Source organism: Gymnoscopelus braueri (assembly GCF_963280865.1).
Source record: "Gymnoscopelus braueri genome assembly, chromosome: 6".
Taxonomy (NCBI): Eukaryota; Metazoa; Chordata; class Actinopteri; order Myctophiformes; family Myctophidae; genus Gymnoscopelus; species Gymnoscopelus braueri.
In genome coordinates this window covers 7,645,029-7,662,396 of record NC_137607.1, presented here as the reverse complement: position 1 = coordinate 7,662,396, position 17,368 = coordinate 7,645,029, and the positions used below count along the sequence as shown (strand labels likewise).

Here is a 17,368-nt window from a genome sequence, read left to right as displayed (position 1 = left end):
AAAAACACGAATCGGCCTGTTATAGCGCCACCATGAGGCTGATTGGAAAATGTTCAAGTGGCATTTCTTCCTCGGTCTAATGGGAATGTGCGTGCAAAATTTCACAGAAATTGCATGCTGTGTTCATGATTTGAGGCATTTTGTTCAAAACGGAGCACTCCTGCAAACTTTGGAAGACATTTTTAGCCAATCAGGATGGAATATGAAAAATCTGAAAGACTCGTTTTGTTTAATGACTTTAGAGATACTGTGTAGCGATTTGCGTGATTTTTGGACAAAATCTGTAGGAGTACTGTCAAAAAATATGTTTTGCACAAATCGGCCTCCTGGTGGCACTATAAAAGGGCCATGAGAAATATTTGGGGCAGAGGTTCTGAATTGGCATCCAGGGAGTGTGTGTGCACAGTTTCGCTGCGATCAAGCCAACGGTGCCGGAGATTAGCTGGTCACAGACGGACGGACGGACACACGGACACAGGGACACACGGACACACGGACGGACGGACAGGGTAAAAAACATACTCTCTCGCCATGCCTTTCGGCGGAGACAATTAAAGCTGTAAGCAGCGATGACTGGGCCCCTCGTACCTTTATCCACATTAGGATGCACAGTATCCACCATGCTATTTCTGCAGAGCAACATGATTCCAAACGTAGGATTAGTTTGTAAAAGTAGACCTTCCAGGCAATTGTTGCCATGCCTATGATACATGTTGCCAGTAGGTGGCGTTATGACTTTAACTAAATATTGACACCTAAATGTGTTCAGGCCATGAATCATATCAAACGTGAAATTTGGAGCTTGACCTAATATTCTAGTTACAAAGTATAATGTAAATCATTTTATTGTATCAATATCCATTATTCCTCCACAGACCCTCCAATAATGACCACAATATCAGTGAATCCACCAGGAGAAGTAGTTGAGGGCAGTAAAGTGACTCTGACCTGCAGCAGTGATGCCAACCCACCAGTATACAACTACACCTGGTACAGAGACAGAGGAAGCAGCTTTATCTCCACTGGTCCTCAGCTGGTAAAGGACAATGTGTCTCCTGCAGACTCTGGACAGTACACCTGCCAGGTGACCAACAAACATGGATCCCAAATGTCATCACCTGATCCCATCAGTGTTCTCTGTAAGTTAAATGACAATAATGCTGCAAATCAATACCTTATCTAATATAAATATAACATAATATCTTAGCCACAGGTTATTTGTCTTTTTGATGTTTCTATCAAGATGCACCAGTGAATGTGTCGGTGGAGCTCAGTGCACCAGACAGTCCAGCAGAGGACAGCAGTGTGAGCTTGACCTGCAGCAGTGATGCTAACCCACCAGTACACAACTACACCTGGTACAAGAGGACTGGGCCTCCTGGTTCCAGCTCCCTGGTCCAGGTAGGGTCAGGACAGGTGCTGGTTCTGGCCTCTCTGCAGCCCTCCCACACTGGACTGTACTTCTGTCACACCAGGAACTCACTGGGAGAAAACAACTCTACTGAGGTGCTGCTGCACATGGACACAATAGACAGTGAGTAGACAGAGGAAGATGTTGGAAGGAATAATTGTAATAACATGTACTTTACAGTCTGTAACCTAACAACTAAATCTACTAAAGTTTATAATGGAGTTTTAGTTGTAGTTTAGTTGTAGTTTTAGATTCATCAAGAACCAGAAAACCATACTTTAAATAATGTTGATTGATTTCATTCTCTGATGATAATTAATGTTAAATATGGTGTCATTTTGCTGCAGGTCATCTTGTCATTCTTCGTGTTGGTATTGGAGTCAAGGTGTTGGCAGTGCTGCTGCTTCCTTTGGTTATGTGGTGGGCCTGGTGAGTTTGCTGTCAACTCTACAATGTAAGTTATGTTCTTGTCAGTATTGCAACACATTAAAACTTAAAACAATTGTTTTAAAATAACATTTCTTGTTTTTAAAGGAAACAAGATTCTGACATGGCCAAAGAAGTGAGAAGAGCTACATTCTTTTAATTGATTGCACTTATCTATACTGATGATGAATGTTATACAGTATGATTTATTGATGATTTTGAATATGATTCACTGTGTTTCAGGAGGACAGTCCAGATTATGTAAACATCAGTGGAAGTGTTGGTCGTAGACGAGGCTTCATCTCCTCTGCTGATCAGGACACCAGGGTTGTAGAAGAGGAAAGCAACGTGTAAAGAAAGACAGAAGCATGAAGACGTTCCTTTACATTTACAATTGACCAGGTGCTTATCAGTGTCTGCTGCCTGGACACTGAAATACAGCTTGTGAAGCAAAGATCAAATAGCTTGTTAGTAGAATAGCAGAAACATATAGAAAACTTACACTGTCATAAAACTGTGATGAAAGAGTGAGATTCCCAGAGTCATCACATCCATACTGACCAGAGAGGAGAGATGAAGATGAACAGATTGAGTCAGAAAGGAGAGATGGTAGTGAGAGAAAGAGGAAGCATACATCTCACACACACCAGGGCCTGTAGTTCACGCACCCACGCACGCACGCACGCACGCACGCACGCACGCACGCACGCACGCACACACACACACACACACACACACACACACACACACACGCGCGCGCACGCACGCGCGCACACACACACACACACACACACACACACACACACACACACACACACACACACACACACACATTGAGGAATCAGCAGAGGAGTTGTGGGTGAAATAGAGAAATGAAATAATGTGGTAAATATGTTATGGTGGAGTTGGGAACAGAAGGGGGAGAAACCCAGAGGGTGGATAGGTACTATAAAAAAATCCTTCAATATATTGTCTACAATTCCCCCAGCTATCTTTTAGCTGCTCTTTTGTTTTTATTTTGTTCCTCTCTGCCTGATAAAAGAAAAAGAAAAAGTAAAATTCTCTTGAAGGTGCTGTTATAACATTTCTACAGAGACAGAGAGGTCAGCTAGGTCAACTGTTAGGGAGTTAAAGTTGGAACAGCCGTCTACTCTGATTACTTCCAAAATGTGGTAATATGGATTTGTATATTTGTATAATTATATTTGTTTTATTTCTTTAATAGTTCAACACATTTTGATTAAGTTGTACTTATGTATTCAATGGATAGTCACATGCTATTACGCTAAATTGCCTGCAATAAAAGCATAATATAAAATTTCAATTCTGACTTTGTCACTATTTATCCACCTTCATGGTATTTCAGTTCTATGGTGAATAATTGTAACTCCTGCTGAACAGTAAAATATTACAGTAGGTTTTACATGCTTGAAAGGTTGGCTCTAACCATGAATCTACATTTCCTTGTAGTAAAAGTTTACTAAAGGCCTTTGCAGACAGGGTGCGATTTTTCGCACGGAAAAAACGCACACCATCATTTTTTAAAAGAACACATGGTTCTCTCTGACCTCATGCACACCGGCTCCGAATTTGCCGTGCGGCAAGTGGCTGCAAAGGTGGTTCTGCTGTCCTGAAAATGAACAGTTTTGACCTGGTCACCCTCGGTGTAACACTGATACTAGATAATGTAGATAATCACATGAATACAATTTTTTAAAAAATAACTCATTATGAGAGTTTTTCTCACATGAGACACGTTGCTCCTGTTGTGAGCTTGTAGATCTGCTATTTTCAAAAAATGTGTAAAAAATAAAATAACGTTTATTTAAAATGTAAAACTTTATAAAGGTATAGAATTTGCCTCTGTATTGGGAAATGAGTGTGCATTATGTTTTTTGTATGTTTCTTTGGGCAGGATTCCCTTAAAAAAGAAATCTTGTACGTCAATAATAAAAATAATAATAAAGTCTGGTTTTAGCAAAAAACAAGTGAACTGGCATGCTCAACTCAAAGGTACTCAGAGTACTACTAACAATGCACAGCAGCAGATTCTCAGGGTTTCTGAGACATATGTTGTTGGGTGTGAGAAGTGGTAAGTGTTTTTAGGACATTGCTAACACCTCTATCTCATGCACACGATGTCTGTAAATGTGAACCTGCTAGTTTATGTTGATAGGCTTTTTGACGGTTTAATCAGGGAACCTGCCCTCTCTAAAGTCTGTGCAAGGCCCTGGCATCTATTGTAGCATCAGGATATCTTGGTGGTATTGCCTCCTACTAGGTTCAGTATTCATATGTAATCACACCAGTGTCATATTGGCAATACAGAATGTATGAAAATATTTTATAAACCTATAGGCGCCGATCCCGTGGGTCCCCAGGAACTCGAGCACCCACGGAGAAAGCCGAGCACCCACAAAGAAAACCGAGCACCCACAGAGAAAGCCGAGCACCCACAGGGAATGTGCCGTAACGTGTAATGCGTAATGCTTTGTAACGTGCACAGGACGCATGATATACCGGTCTGATACCACAAGTCATTCTGAACGGATTTCTGACATTTAAACTCTCTCTGTAATCTGCAAAGTCTGATTGTTAATTCCTTGTGCCAGTTATGGTTTATCATCAGCCAATCAAATGTTATTACTGAAATGTAGGCTACAATTATTTACTTCTCTCTCCCTCTCTCTCTCTCTTGCTCCCTCGCTCTGTGTCGCTATCCGTCTCTCTCTTTGTCAAAGCCTTGTTCTCTCTTGATTTGAGAGAGAGAGAGAAACAGACAGACAGAGAGAGAGAGAGAGAGAGAGAGGAGGCGCTTTTATTTCCTGTCTCAAAAGGTGGTTGACGTGCATGTTTCTCTCCTGTCTGTGGTGGGTGGGTGCACAGATCTACATAGGGTAGCCTAAGTCTTTGTAACAGAGGAGAGCATTGTTCAACAGAAACGGGCACACACACACACACACACACACACACACACACACACACACACACACACACACACACACACACACACACACACACACACACACACACACACACACACACACACACACCAGCAACAACTAGGAGGGGCTCCTACAGGAAAAATCATTCATTTTGTGTCTGTCTGTCAGTGTTAATTCAAGCCTAATTTCAAACTCCTCTTGTGTATCAAGTCAAGTTTATTGTTTCCCAGACAGGCCCACTGTGTGTCTTGTGTCACACATGCACACACGCACCTGTGCGCGCACGCACACAATGGATGTTCCATTTGCACTTCAATACATGACTTCATGAGTGGCTTGGGAGGTAGAGCGGACACTTCAATCCCTGACCCCCCTGTGTTAGTGTTGAAGTGTCCTTGAGCAAGGCACTAAACCTCTAACTGCTCCCGATTTGGTACTTTGCATGGTTTCTTCTGCCACCCGCCATCAGTATGTGAATGTGTGTGAATGGGTGAATAATACATTGTGTTTTGGAGAAAGGCAGTAAATAAAAGCACCATTCACCATTAAGACAGAGAACAATGTACTAAAAGTCAGCAGTAGTTAAGTTTCATACTGTCTATTCTGAATCATAATGTGTACAAGTAATGAAGGCGGTAACAACACATTCTGGTGGTTTTAACCTTGACTTCCTTTTTAGTTGTGTGTGCGCGTGTGTGTTGTTGATCTGGTTATCAGTATGTCTAGACTCTGGATGTTAATGTAGACGTACTGGATAGACAAGCTCTGGAGAAGTGAGTATGTCTGAATTACTTCACTGTAACTTAGTAAAAATGATACTTTATATTATTCATTGACAGGATTGTATCTTATACGATAACGGGGTAAGATGAGCCACTTTTCACGTAAGTTGTGCTGGAAGCATGGCAAAATGTGATAGCAGTCAAATCTAAACATCTTCCCTTTAATAGTTCTTTTTTTTTTAAGTGTTACTGTGGCTCAACTTGCCCCAGGTTAGGGGTAAGTTGATCCAAGTCAAGGGGTAAGTTGACCCACATGATATTTAAGATTTTCAAGTTTAAACTTGAACAAATAATGTATTCACTTACAGTATCAAAAATAATTTGATAACACATTTCCCTATAGTCTTATTTATTTTCTTAACGATTATTTAAATAATATAAACCAATTAAATAAAGTGTGTAATTCAGAACCTTTTAATATTTGCGATTGTTAATACAATATTGCAAACTTCTCTTAAATAAGTGTATATTCATCCAAATTAAAGGTCATTCAGCATCATTTGAGTAGCAAAGATATAATAAAAAATATGAATTGTGATTAATATTATGACAATTGGCTCATTTACCACACAGCCACCATTTAGACAACATTGGCTAGAATAATACTTCAGACAGTTTCTTTGCTAAATTATTCACATGGTTTTATCCACTGGCAAATCACCAACATGTTATACATTTTTAGACCTGGGTAAATTTGCTTTGATATAACTGTCATTCTACCTGACGTGTAGAAATCTTACTTTGACTGGCAAAAAAAAGCATTTTTTTGTGTAAAAGAATATTTTCTACTTTACTCATGTGCTTCCCAATTTCACAACCAGGAGTGGATGTTTACTAGATTTATGGTCACATGACAAACACAGTTTTCTAGTTTTCTAGATAAAGAGGGTGGTTCAACTTACCCACTGGCTCATCTTAACCTGCTCTCCCCTATACTGATACTGTACATGTTTGACAAGGTAGCATGAGCTCGCTTTCACTTCAAATCATTCAGAGATGTGAGTGAAGAAGTGAAGTGATCCGTATCACATATACAGTATAAATATGAAAATGTAACCTGAACATTGGTGAGAGTCAGTATATGCATATATTTATTGATAGCGTATTACAGAACAGAGAGTACAGTACATTAGTTGTGTGTCTTTCATTGCAGTTACTTGATGCTGGGGTCAGTTTTCACCTCAAGATACCATGAGGTTTCTAAAGACAATCAGTGTGATCCTGGACATTCTGATCTTGGTACCTGGTAAGGAGAGTTTGAAATGGTTTCATATTCACAGTGTGTTCACCTCTCATAGATTTAATAAATGACTTCAAACTGCAAAGTACAAATCGAATACCGTATTCAACACATAGTTAAATGTGTGGGTAATGTACAGATAAATGTAAGAAATATATTGAAAATATACTGAGGTAGATATAGAAAACATCTACAAAATATGTTTTATTCCATTATATTATATGTTATTATATTTTCATATTGAGGAAAATATCATGTCATGCTATTACAATCTAGTGGATCAACGGAATGAGGCCAGAAGGTCAGAATCATTATGATAAAAAAGAACAATCAGAAGATTGAGATTTTTGTTGACAGTGTGAGCGGGTACAGTGCTTTAGGCAGCAAGGGGGCATTTTTTTGTTTATTGTTCTGTGTGTCTTTTACAGGTGTTTGTAGTGGTCAGTGGAGAGTGACCATCACCAATCCATCTCCATGTGTCATGAGAGGTTCATCAGTAGATATTGGTTGTTCATATGATTACCCAGTGGGTCATACTGTCACTCATACATTCTGGTTATCCTACCCAGGGGGCACTGAAGTTCCTCTCTCTAATCAACCTTCATATCAAGGTCGTATTGAATACATTGGTAATCGACTCCACGATTGTGCCCTGAGGATCAATAATATAGAATGCAGTGATGAGAGAAAAGATTATTACTTCAGGTTTTCTACAACAGGTGATAGGATGTCCAGTCAACCAGTATCTTTGTCTGTAACAGGTAAACAAGAGTCATTTTTTAACCTTTCATGTAATCAAAGTCAAATCTTTCCTGACAATCTCACCAACTGACGTCCATCTTGTTTTTATTCTTCTGATCAGAACTGTCTATACAGGTGACTCCTCCCACTGTGTCATGGGGGACATGGGTGACTCTCACCTGTCAAACATCTTGTAAACCAAGACCCAACATTGTCTGGTTTAAAGATGGACAACAAGTATCCAACCCAGGATTCCAGGCCAAAATAGAGGATGCTGGGAGTTACCAGTGTGCTGTTGAAGGACAAGAGACATGGAAGTCTGAAGCTGTGATGTTGGATGTGCAGTGTGAGTTTATATGAGTTCATGTGAGCTCTTTGTCTCTCTTTGTCTGAATCTGTTTCATTCTGTCTTTAATGTATTCAATTAATACAGAAGCACATTCAAAGATGAACCATATTGAATTAAAGCTGCAGGGATGACCCTCGTACCTAAATTAATCCACATCAGGATGCACAGTATCCACCATGCTGTTTCTGCACAGCAACATGATTCCAAACGTAGGATTAGTTTGTAAAAGTAGAACTTCCAGGTAATTGTTGCCATGACTATGATAGGTGGCATTATGACTTTAACTAAATATTGACACCTAAATGTGTTCAGGCCATGAATCAAACGTGATATTTGGGGCTTGACCTAATATTCTAGTTACAAAGTATTCCCTGTTTCATGGCAAAACGTGGAAAATCACCATGGTGGTGCCGCTGGTGCGTGCGATAAAAACTCCTGACAATAGAAGATACTTATGCCAAGCAAATAACTACATTGACACAGTCACTTCACCTGAAGTCACTCTTCATGTTCAGTGTGAGGTTTTAATTCAATTTAGATCAAATTATATGGCATTATTTGCTTTATTATTTTTAACAAAGCTGGTGTAATGTGTACACCACATTATTCAAAAGCATTCATTATTGTTATTGTTCATACCAAGAAAAAAAACATATTTTGTTCTCTGTAAGATAAATCACAATAATGCTGCAAATCAATACATTACTCATGATCTAATAAATATAACAATATCTATGACCACAGGTTAATTGTGTTTTTGATGTTTATATCAAGATGCCCCAGTGAATGTGTCGGTGGAGGTCAGTGCACCAGACCGTCCAGCAGAGGGCAGCAGTGTGAGCTTGACCTGCAGCAGTGATGCTAACCCACCAGTACACAACTACACCTGGTACAAGAGGACTGGGCCTCCTGGTTCCAGTTCCCTGGTCCAGGTAGGGTCAGGACAGGTGCTGGTTCTGGCCTCTCTGCAGCCCTCCCACACTGGACTGTACTTCTGTCACACCAGGAACTCACTGGGAGAAAACAACTCTACTGAGGTGCTGCTGCACATGGACACAATAATAGACAGTGAGTAGACAGAGGAAGATGTTGGAAGGAATGATTGTAATAACATGTACTTTACAGTCTGTAACCTGACAACTAAATCTACGTGTGTGTGTGTGTGTGTGTGTGTGTGTGTGTGTGTGTGTGTGTGTGTGTGTGCGTGTGCGTGCGCGTGCGTGCTCTGGATTAAGAGTGTCTGCTAAATGTCTAAATCAGGGGTCTTCAACGTTTTCAGATAAAGGACCCCCTAGCTGAGAGAGAGATGAAGCAAGGACCCCCACTATTGTCTAAAATTGTTTCAGATAAAACTTTTTTTTTTAATTTTTTACTTGATCTGCATGCTCTTTTTTTTCCCTTCACAACTATACCTCTTTGCCAAAAATTGACGATTTACAAGCTCACAACGCCTCACAGATCTGCTATTTTTGGCTAAAGTTCTCCTAAGAATATGGATTCTATAGGGTTCAAGTCAAGTGGTTAATTTAAAAAATATATCCTATTACACAAAGATTTGGCCCCTGTAGTAACTCTGAGGACCCCCTAGGGGTCCCAGACCCCCTGTTGAAGACCCCTGGCCTAAATTGTAAATTGTGTCTGTCTGTCTGTCTGTCTGTCTGTCTGTCTGTCTGTCTGTCTGTCCCTCCATTCCCTGTGGCCACTCCCACAGTCTAATCTAGTCACCGTTACCTGCACACCTATTTCCACTTTCTCGTTAGACCGGCCAATCTATTCATTTGACCTCATTCCCCCTCAACCTCAACCAATTCAATCCGGTCACCTGATCATACCAAGTCCACCATTGATAGAAAAAAAGGATAGTCATTTTGTATTTCAAAACAAAACGGGGACGCCACCATTCACTCCCTGAGGTGTCTACCTGTTCCTTGACATTGTTATTGTGTGTCTCTTATACCCTGTTTGATACTTTGTACCCGTCTTTTGATTCTCTACCTTTTTACCCTTGCCTGTTATTTTGTTCTGGACATGATCCGTTTAGCTGTTGTCGCCTGCTTCTGAGTTCTCACCTGACACACACTGTGACACTGTTGATCATTAATTTTAATTAATCTTTCTGCAGTTGTTCTTATCCTCAGCGTTGGTGTTGGAGTCAAGGCGTTGGCAGTGCTGGTGCTTACTTTGGTTATGCTGTGGACATGGTGAGTTGATCCTGTCATCATATCTCATTAAAATGACAGTATAATCCCAATGCTCTATTCTTGTGACATCATGCCCTAGTCGGCCTAGTGTGTGGAAATAGGGGAAGGGAATTGATCAAAGTCATGTGAGTGTAATGGAGGTGCAACCAAAGGCACTTCTTCCATGGATTTGGCTTCTTTTTGTGGCTGGGGACGGGAGCTTGAAAAATATATTTGGACGTCCTTATTTTTCACATTGCAGGAGCCTGCCATATGATACTTAAGGCTAGGACAGAAAAGATCACTGAGATCAATCTCTCAAACGTTATGCTGATACCTGGGTGCAAACGACTTAAAACAATTGTTTTAAAATAATATGTCTTACTTTTAAAGGAAACAAGATTCGGGCTTGGACAAAGCAGTGAGGAGAGCTAAGGTATTTTCATTGATTGCACTCATTTATACTGATGCATTTCATACATTATGATTTATTGATTATACATTTTAACATGTAAATGTATCATGTTTCAGGAGGACAATCCAATTTATGTAAACATCAGTGCAAACTGGGGTCGTAGACGAGGCTTCATCTCCTCTGCTGATCAGGACACCAGGGTTGTAGAAGAGGAAAGCAACGTGTAAAGAAAGAAGCTTGAAGACTTTCCTTTACCTTTACAATAGACCAGGTGCTTATCAGTGTCTGCTGCCAGGACACTGAAATACAGCTTGTGAAGCTAAGATCAGCTATAGGCCAGAGAGGAGAGATGGTAGAGAGAGAGAAAGAGGAAGTGCATACACCTCACACACCAGGGCCTGTAGTTCACGCACACGCACATACACACACACACACACACACACACACACACACACACACACACACACACACACACACACACACACACACACACACACACACACACACAGAGGAAGCAGCAGAGGAGTTGTGGGTGAAATACAGCGCAGCGATAGTTCAAGTAGACACGGAAGGCAGGAGGTTTATGCCACGTTCACTCTCCCCGGACCCCCCCCCCCCCCCCATTTACTTCATATTGTTAATAGGTTGATACTGTGGATTGTACTGTGGTTCTATGGATTGTACTATATGATGTGGTAAATGAATTATGCATTGAGGTTCAATGTTATGTTTATGTAAAACTGTATTTCATGCTCTGCTCTGGGGGTTTGTGATTTCAGCTTGCGCAGGTAATTGGAGTAGAAGTAAAAGTACAGAAATTTGCAAATACTCCAGTAAAGTAAAAAATACCTACATATTTTTGACATATAAAATATTTTACTGAGAATAAAGGGTGAAAATGTGAATTACATTAATTGATTGACAGATTCATATGGTAGAAGAATTAAATAAATTACCATTATGGTAGAAGGGTGCAATTTCAGACAAGGCACAGAGGAGAAGAGCTGCCTAAAATAAAATAAAATGGAATGCATCTATTATTCACAGACTGTCTCACACAGACTGACATCGTGCTTAAAGGAGAATTTTGGACTAAAGTTTTCTTACCTTTTCTATGACGTTATATCTTAGGATGAATGGTACAGTAGAAAAATTTCATAACTCCACCCCTGAGCCGCCACAGCTTAAAAGGTGCGCGGATAGGCCTTAGGTTAGATCACATATTTTAATAGCTTTTTTTTCCTATGAAATGTTTCTACTGTACCATTCATCCTAAGATATAACGTCATAGAAAAGGTAAGAAAACTTTAGTCCAAAATTCTCCCTTAAATTCACAGGTTGACTGTTAATTCTGCACAATCACTCACCATTGATACAAATCAGTGTTTTTAAAATAACTTTTAATTGTTTCTGATATTTCTTTGTATATGGTTTGTCTAATATGCTTGTTTAATATGACTGATGTAATCTACACTATTTACAGTTGGGTATAAAATAAACAATCTCTTTCGCATTTATCTTTATCTTCACAGCTTTAACTTAAATGTCCATTATGACAGCTTTAACTTAAATGTCCATTATGACAGCTTTAACTTAAATGTCCATCGATGCTGTCGGTAGAAAAACATACATATTGGCAGATCATATTTACATTTTATGCAACAATATTACAATTTAATAGTTTACATTTTATGCAACAATATTTTGTCATCATGAAAAATGTTATCCTGAAACAAGAGGACATTTCGACCATAGAATAAAATAAAAAAAGAAAAGAAAAATACCATAGAATAGAACAGCGGTGGGCAACTTTGATGATGCAGAGGGCCACTATATTTCCACACTCACTCCAGAGGGACACATTGCATATACTGTACTGTCGGGCCCCTTCTATGTCACACAAAAGTGGCAAAGATAGCAGATCTACAAGCTCAAAACGTGTGGCAGTGTGACGCGTTTTGAGCTTGTAGATCTGCTATTTTTGAATTGGAATCCAGATTTTTCTTTGGAAAACATTAGGAAATATAGGCTACGGATGCCTTTAGCAAGATCCTTCAATATGTTGTCTACAATTCCCCCAGCTATCTTTTAGCTGCTCTTTTGTTTTTATTTTGTTCCTCTCTGCCTGATAAAAGAAAAAGTAAAATTATCTTGAAAGTGCTGTTATAACATTTCTACAGGGACAGAGGTCAGCTAGGTCAACTGTTAGGGAGTTAAAGTTGGAACAGCCGTCTACTCTGATTCCCTCTAAAATGTGGTAATATACATTTGTATATTTGTATATACATGGTCAACTCCCCCTAGGACCAGCAAAAATTGTTTAATCTTTTAAAATCTCTCCATTGGGAACTAGCCTAGAGTAAACGGGTTACTCATTAGCTCCAAAACAAGATGTGATGTATTGTTAATTCAACCAATCCATCCAATATGATTACATCATTAAAAAGGCAGAACTTGGGTCAGTGTGTGAGTCACAACAACTCCAGAAAGCACGTGTCTACCATTTACTGGGCTTGAATGTACAGTATAGGCTAGTGCAAGGGTCTTCAACAGGGGGTCTGGGACCCCTAGGGGGTCCTCAGAGGTACTACAGGGGGGTCCACCAAATCATTGTGTGATAGGAACTTAGTTTTTTACATTTGAACCTGAACCTTAGCATCCCTATTCTAAGGACAACTTCAGCCGAAAATAGCCGATCTACAAGCTCACAACGCCTCGCACTGCGAGGCGTTGTGAGCTTGTAGATCGGCTATTTTCGGCAAAGAGAGGGGGGGAAAAGAGCAGACTAAGTACAGAGTGAAAGTTGACGGTTTAAGTGGCTAAATTCTTGAAAATACACATCAACATGAAACCAACATCTATGAAAAGCTTTAATCTGCAACACAATTGTATGCAATATATAGTGGGGGGGGTCCCTGCTTCATCTCTCTCTCTCAAAGAGGGGGTGCTTGGGCTGAAAACGTTGATGACCCCTGGGCTAGTGGGTGAAAGGGGTTCCCAAACCTTTTCAGCTCCAGACCCAAAAGAGAAATTTGGTGTCTCCCCACAACCCACACTTAAAAAACGACCATTATGAATTAAACACTTAAGCCCTATTTCAACAATCTAGTTTGGGGGAAAAGGTAAAAAAAAAAAACATAAAAATGGGTCCGTGACCCAAAATGGTCACACAGAAATGGGGGGGGGATAATCCTCATCTTTAAAGGATTATGTAACCTATAATTAAAAGACAAGAGTCCTGAGTTAAATAGAAAAGGTATAATTTTTATCAGAGTAATACAGTAATGGAAATATAAACAGTTACATTTAGTTTATTCATTGAAATTATTTGTGAACAATATAAATAAAAACGTAATCAAAAAATGAAGGTCTCCTTCATTCATTGGAAGGTCAATATCAGTCATCAGAAGCAAAGATGGGTGTTTTCAATAATGGTGTCATTGTGGAGTCTTGAAGTTGAATGGGCTTACAGTAGGAGGGAAGCGTGTCTGATTTCAAAGTAAATCAAAGTTTAATTTGTAGGACTGATGAAAGCTGGGGCCCAAAAAAAAAAAAAAGTGTTTGGAACTACATTCATAAAAATGATCTTGCTGTTGAGTGCCTGCTTCTGACTGGAGGAAATATCTCTTCTGTGGATAATACCAGAGATTCTTAAAGGTCTCCTTCTGTTTGCATTGGAATGAAGCGAGTCTGCTCACATATATGGTTGAATTTCAATGCATGATGTGCCTTCACCTGTGTGCGACAGTTACGTCCCCAGTAACAGACAGGACGAGATGTTACAGATGGCGGCAAGTCACATGCAGGGATGTTCTCTCTGTATTTGTAGGCCAGCTCCTTGAAGCATTGCCGGCCACAGGAGAGACAGACGATGACATCTGCATTAATGCAGATGCCATCGTAATCAGGCAGATAGAGGATTCCTTGTTGTACGCCCTGCAGGGCTTCCTGGAGCATGTCCTTCCAAGACATGCCTCTCTCAGACAGGTAGTTCCCTAGGATCTCAGACTCGTATGCATTGCCGTTCAGAACACCATCCAGGCATTTATCCGTTAGATTGAGCTCGCTAAAGTGTGCCAGGCAACCTCGACAGCCAGTCCTCTGGCAGCCCCAGTACATATGACAGAAGGGCCGCTGGCACAACATGCATTGCTGAGTAGGGAGCTGCTGGCCGCCGAGTTCGCCATGCCGGTCTGGCATTGGCTCGAGGCAGCAGGTGCAGATGATGTGGCTGCCCTGAGCAGAACACATGTACTCCGGAGGAGCCGTTATTGCAGGGACCTCGGAAGATGTTGAGGGCTCTTCTCCAGCACCGAGTTTCCCAGGGCTGTCCTCAGGGCCTTGTGTCGCAGGCGTGGGCATCACGGTGGGTTGGAATGGGAGAGAAGGTGAGACAGGAGGAGACCCAGCGAAGTCAGCCCGTTGGAACGGCAGCCGACTGCCCTCCTTCCTGTAACCAGGACACTGTCTACATGAAAACACAAACGGCGGACTGGTGTCTGAGGCGTCACTGTCACCGTCAGAGAGCTCAGAGGGAGCGTAAGAGCCAATGTACTCCTCCTCTGACGAGGAGTCAGAGGAGGACGAGGAGTCAGAGGAGGAGGAGTACAGCCGCCCGTAGCCCGCACATAGATCAGGGTCAGAGAGCTCAAAGAGGTCGTCAGAGCTCCCCTCCTCATCAGAGAAGTGGTGCTCCACCTTCGGGTGCAGCATGTCCCGCGTTATCTTATTCCTGCTGTCCATGCTCTTCTTGTCCTCCTCGCTGCGACACTTCTCAGGGTGCTGGACGAGGTAGGCCTCCATCAGGTTATTGAGGATGTGGTTCTTGTTGATCCTCTCCACAGTGCCGCGGCAGGCGGGGCACAGAACCGAGCGCTCCATCCAGCCCGAGTAACAGGCCGCACAGAAGGTATGCATGCAGGGCTGCAGGCTGACACAGTCGTACAGCAGATCCTGACAGATGATACATGTTAAAGATTCCTCCATCCTGTCCGGTTTGGTGCCTTCCGCTGAGGGAGCCTTACCCAGCGGGTCCTGAGGGCTTCCCTTGGGTGGACCTGCAGCTTCAGTACTAGACGAGTTTGGGAGGCTCACATCACGACCCTCGTCATATTTTGTTTTCCTCCTCTTCTTCCCCGCTGGCTCCTGGATGTGGGTGCATTTCTCTTTAGCAGGGACACGTTTCTTAGCTTGGCCTGTCTGTACAACAGGGCCAGCTGCCGCAGGGCAACTCGTGCGCAGATGGGTGGAGGAGGAGCTACAGGGCTGGCATTCCTGCCGAGTCGGTTGCCTGGAGGGTCCTGGCAGTACTGCCGGCTCCGCAGAGAACGACAGGTCTGGTGATGGAACGGTTTGTCTGTGAGATGACCTCTCCTCCATCACGTCAGCAGCATTTGGTCCAACACTACTAACATCTTGTGAAACGGTGCGTTCCGGTTGAATGGAATGGTAAACATAGGCGATGTTTTGTTCTGGCTCATTTTCCCTGTACACAAAGTAGATGACATCTCCATTCTGCAGCATGTGGGTCTGCTTCTTCACCAGCGTGGACATGTTGATGATGGTGCCATGAGTGCTCATGTCCTCCAGCCACACTTGCCCTGAGCACTCATCTTGTATAATTCTGCAGTGATTCCGTGAGACCAAGGGTTGGTTAGGGGGAAAAGATAGATCACATCCTTTACTCCGACCAACCGTGCATTCCCTCCTGATGAGCAACACTTGAGTTTCACAGGAATCCACTTTCACCAGCTTTCCCCATGGTTGTCCTCTTACAAGACGTTGGAAGTTCAAATCTGCATCATGGTCTCCCATCTTCGATCAATGTCCAATAATCGTTCTACCTTTTGAAATATTTAACTTTGTTTTATAATGAAAGTCAATGGGGCTCTGATCTGAATACGTCACAGGTATGTCATAGATATGTCACAGACTGACGTCATAGATGACGGACGTCACAGGCTGGTCACTTTAAGTCCAGATCCACGATCTGATTTTTCCAGTAGTTTATAAACCTAGGAAAGGAAACACAAACAACAACGACAAATTACTGACATGAGATCTACACACAAAACTGTAAAACTTATCAGAAATACACACATTTATCGTCGTGTTAACACTCAATGGACCCTTCGCTAAGCCCCACCCACTCCACTCTGTGACTGGTGGTGCGAAGTTAGTCACACCCAGGCCTGGCAGCGCCTGGCAAACTTCGCTTCTCACCCATTGACTTGCATGTTAAATAATGGCTTTTCCCCTTAAAAATAATCGATCATTTCAGGAGCAAGAGCTTCAAAATCTCTTCTAAATCTAGTCAACAAGGCCTGCAGTAGGCTATGCACTGGACAAATGTGCATGACATTATTTCAATAAACTAAAAACATGGGAAATGTTAGAGGGAGTAATAGCCATGGATACACGACGGTCGACTGTCACGACCGTCATGGATGAACTTCAACCTGGTGTTTGCACTTTCTCCATTTATGGCCCGTACATCTACATAAACGTTCATATTTCAAATATAAAGTGCTTATCCCATGGCCACGGATGTTACATTTATGTACGGGCCCTCAGAAGTTCCCGTATCATCCGTATTGTTCAATAAAAAGCATTTTAATCTGATCGGTGGCCATTTTCTCTATGCACTTTCAACTGAGCGACCCTATCGGTTTGTAGGTGTATTGCACTCTGATACACTATGAGAAAATGGCCACTGATCGAATTAAAATGCTTTTTATTGAACAATACAGAATATACGGGTACTTTTGAGAGTCCCGTGCATAATTTTAGCATCCGTGGCCATGGGGTAAGCACTTTATATTTGAAATCTGAACGTTTATATAGATGTACGGACCGTAAATGGAGAAAGTGCAAACACCA

General features: G+C 41.6%; 2 protein-coding genes across 2 annotated transcripts; one reads left to right on the top strand and one right to left on the bottom strand.

Annotated features, from left to right (window-relative positions):
- Positions 1-7,504: 7,504 nt before the first annotated feature.
- LOC308086333 (B-cell receptor CD22-like) lies at positions 7,505-8,970 on the top strand (the record flags this gene model as incomplete). Its single annotated transcript, XM_080429854.1, has 3 exons — positions 7,505-7,565; positions 7,667-7,891; positions 8,669-8,970. The coding sequence occupies exons 1-3, from the start codon at positions 7,532-7,534 to the stop codon at positions 8,968-8,970; spliced, it is 561 nt and encodes a 186-aa protein (XP_080285980.1). The 5' UTR covers positions 7,505-7,531.
- Positions 8,971-14,140: 5,170 nt separating this feature from the next.
- LOC308086744 (E3 ubiquitin-protein ligase CHFR-like) lies at positions 14,141-16,303 on the bottom strand (the record flags this gene model as incomplete). Its single annotated transcript, XM_080430393.1, has 1 exon — positions 14,141-16,303. One exon carries the CDS (start codon positions 16,301-16,303, stop codon positions 14,141-14,143), a length of 2,163 nt encoding a protein of 720 aa, XP_080286519.1.
- Between the last annotated feature and the right edge of the window lie 1,065 nt (positions 16,304-17,368).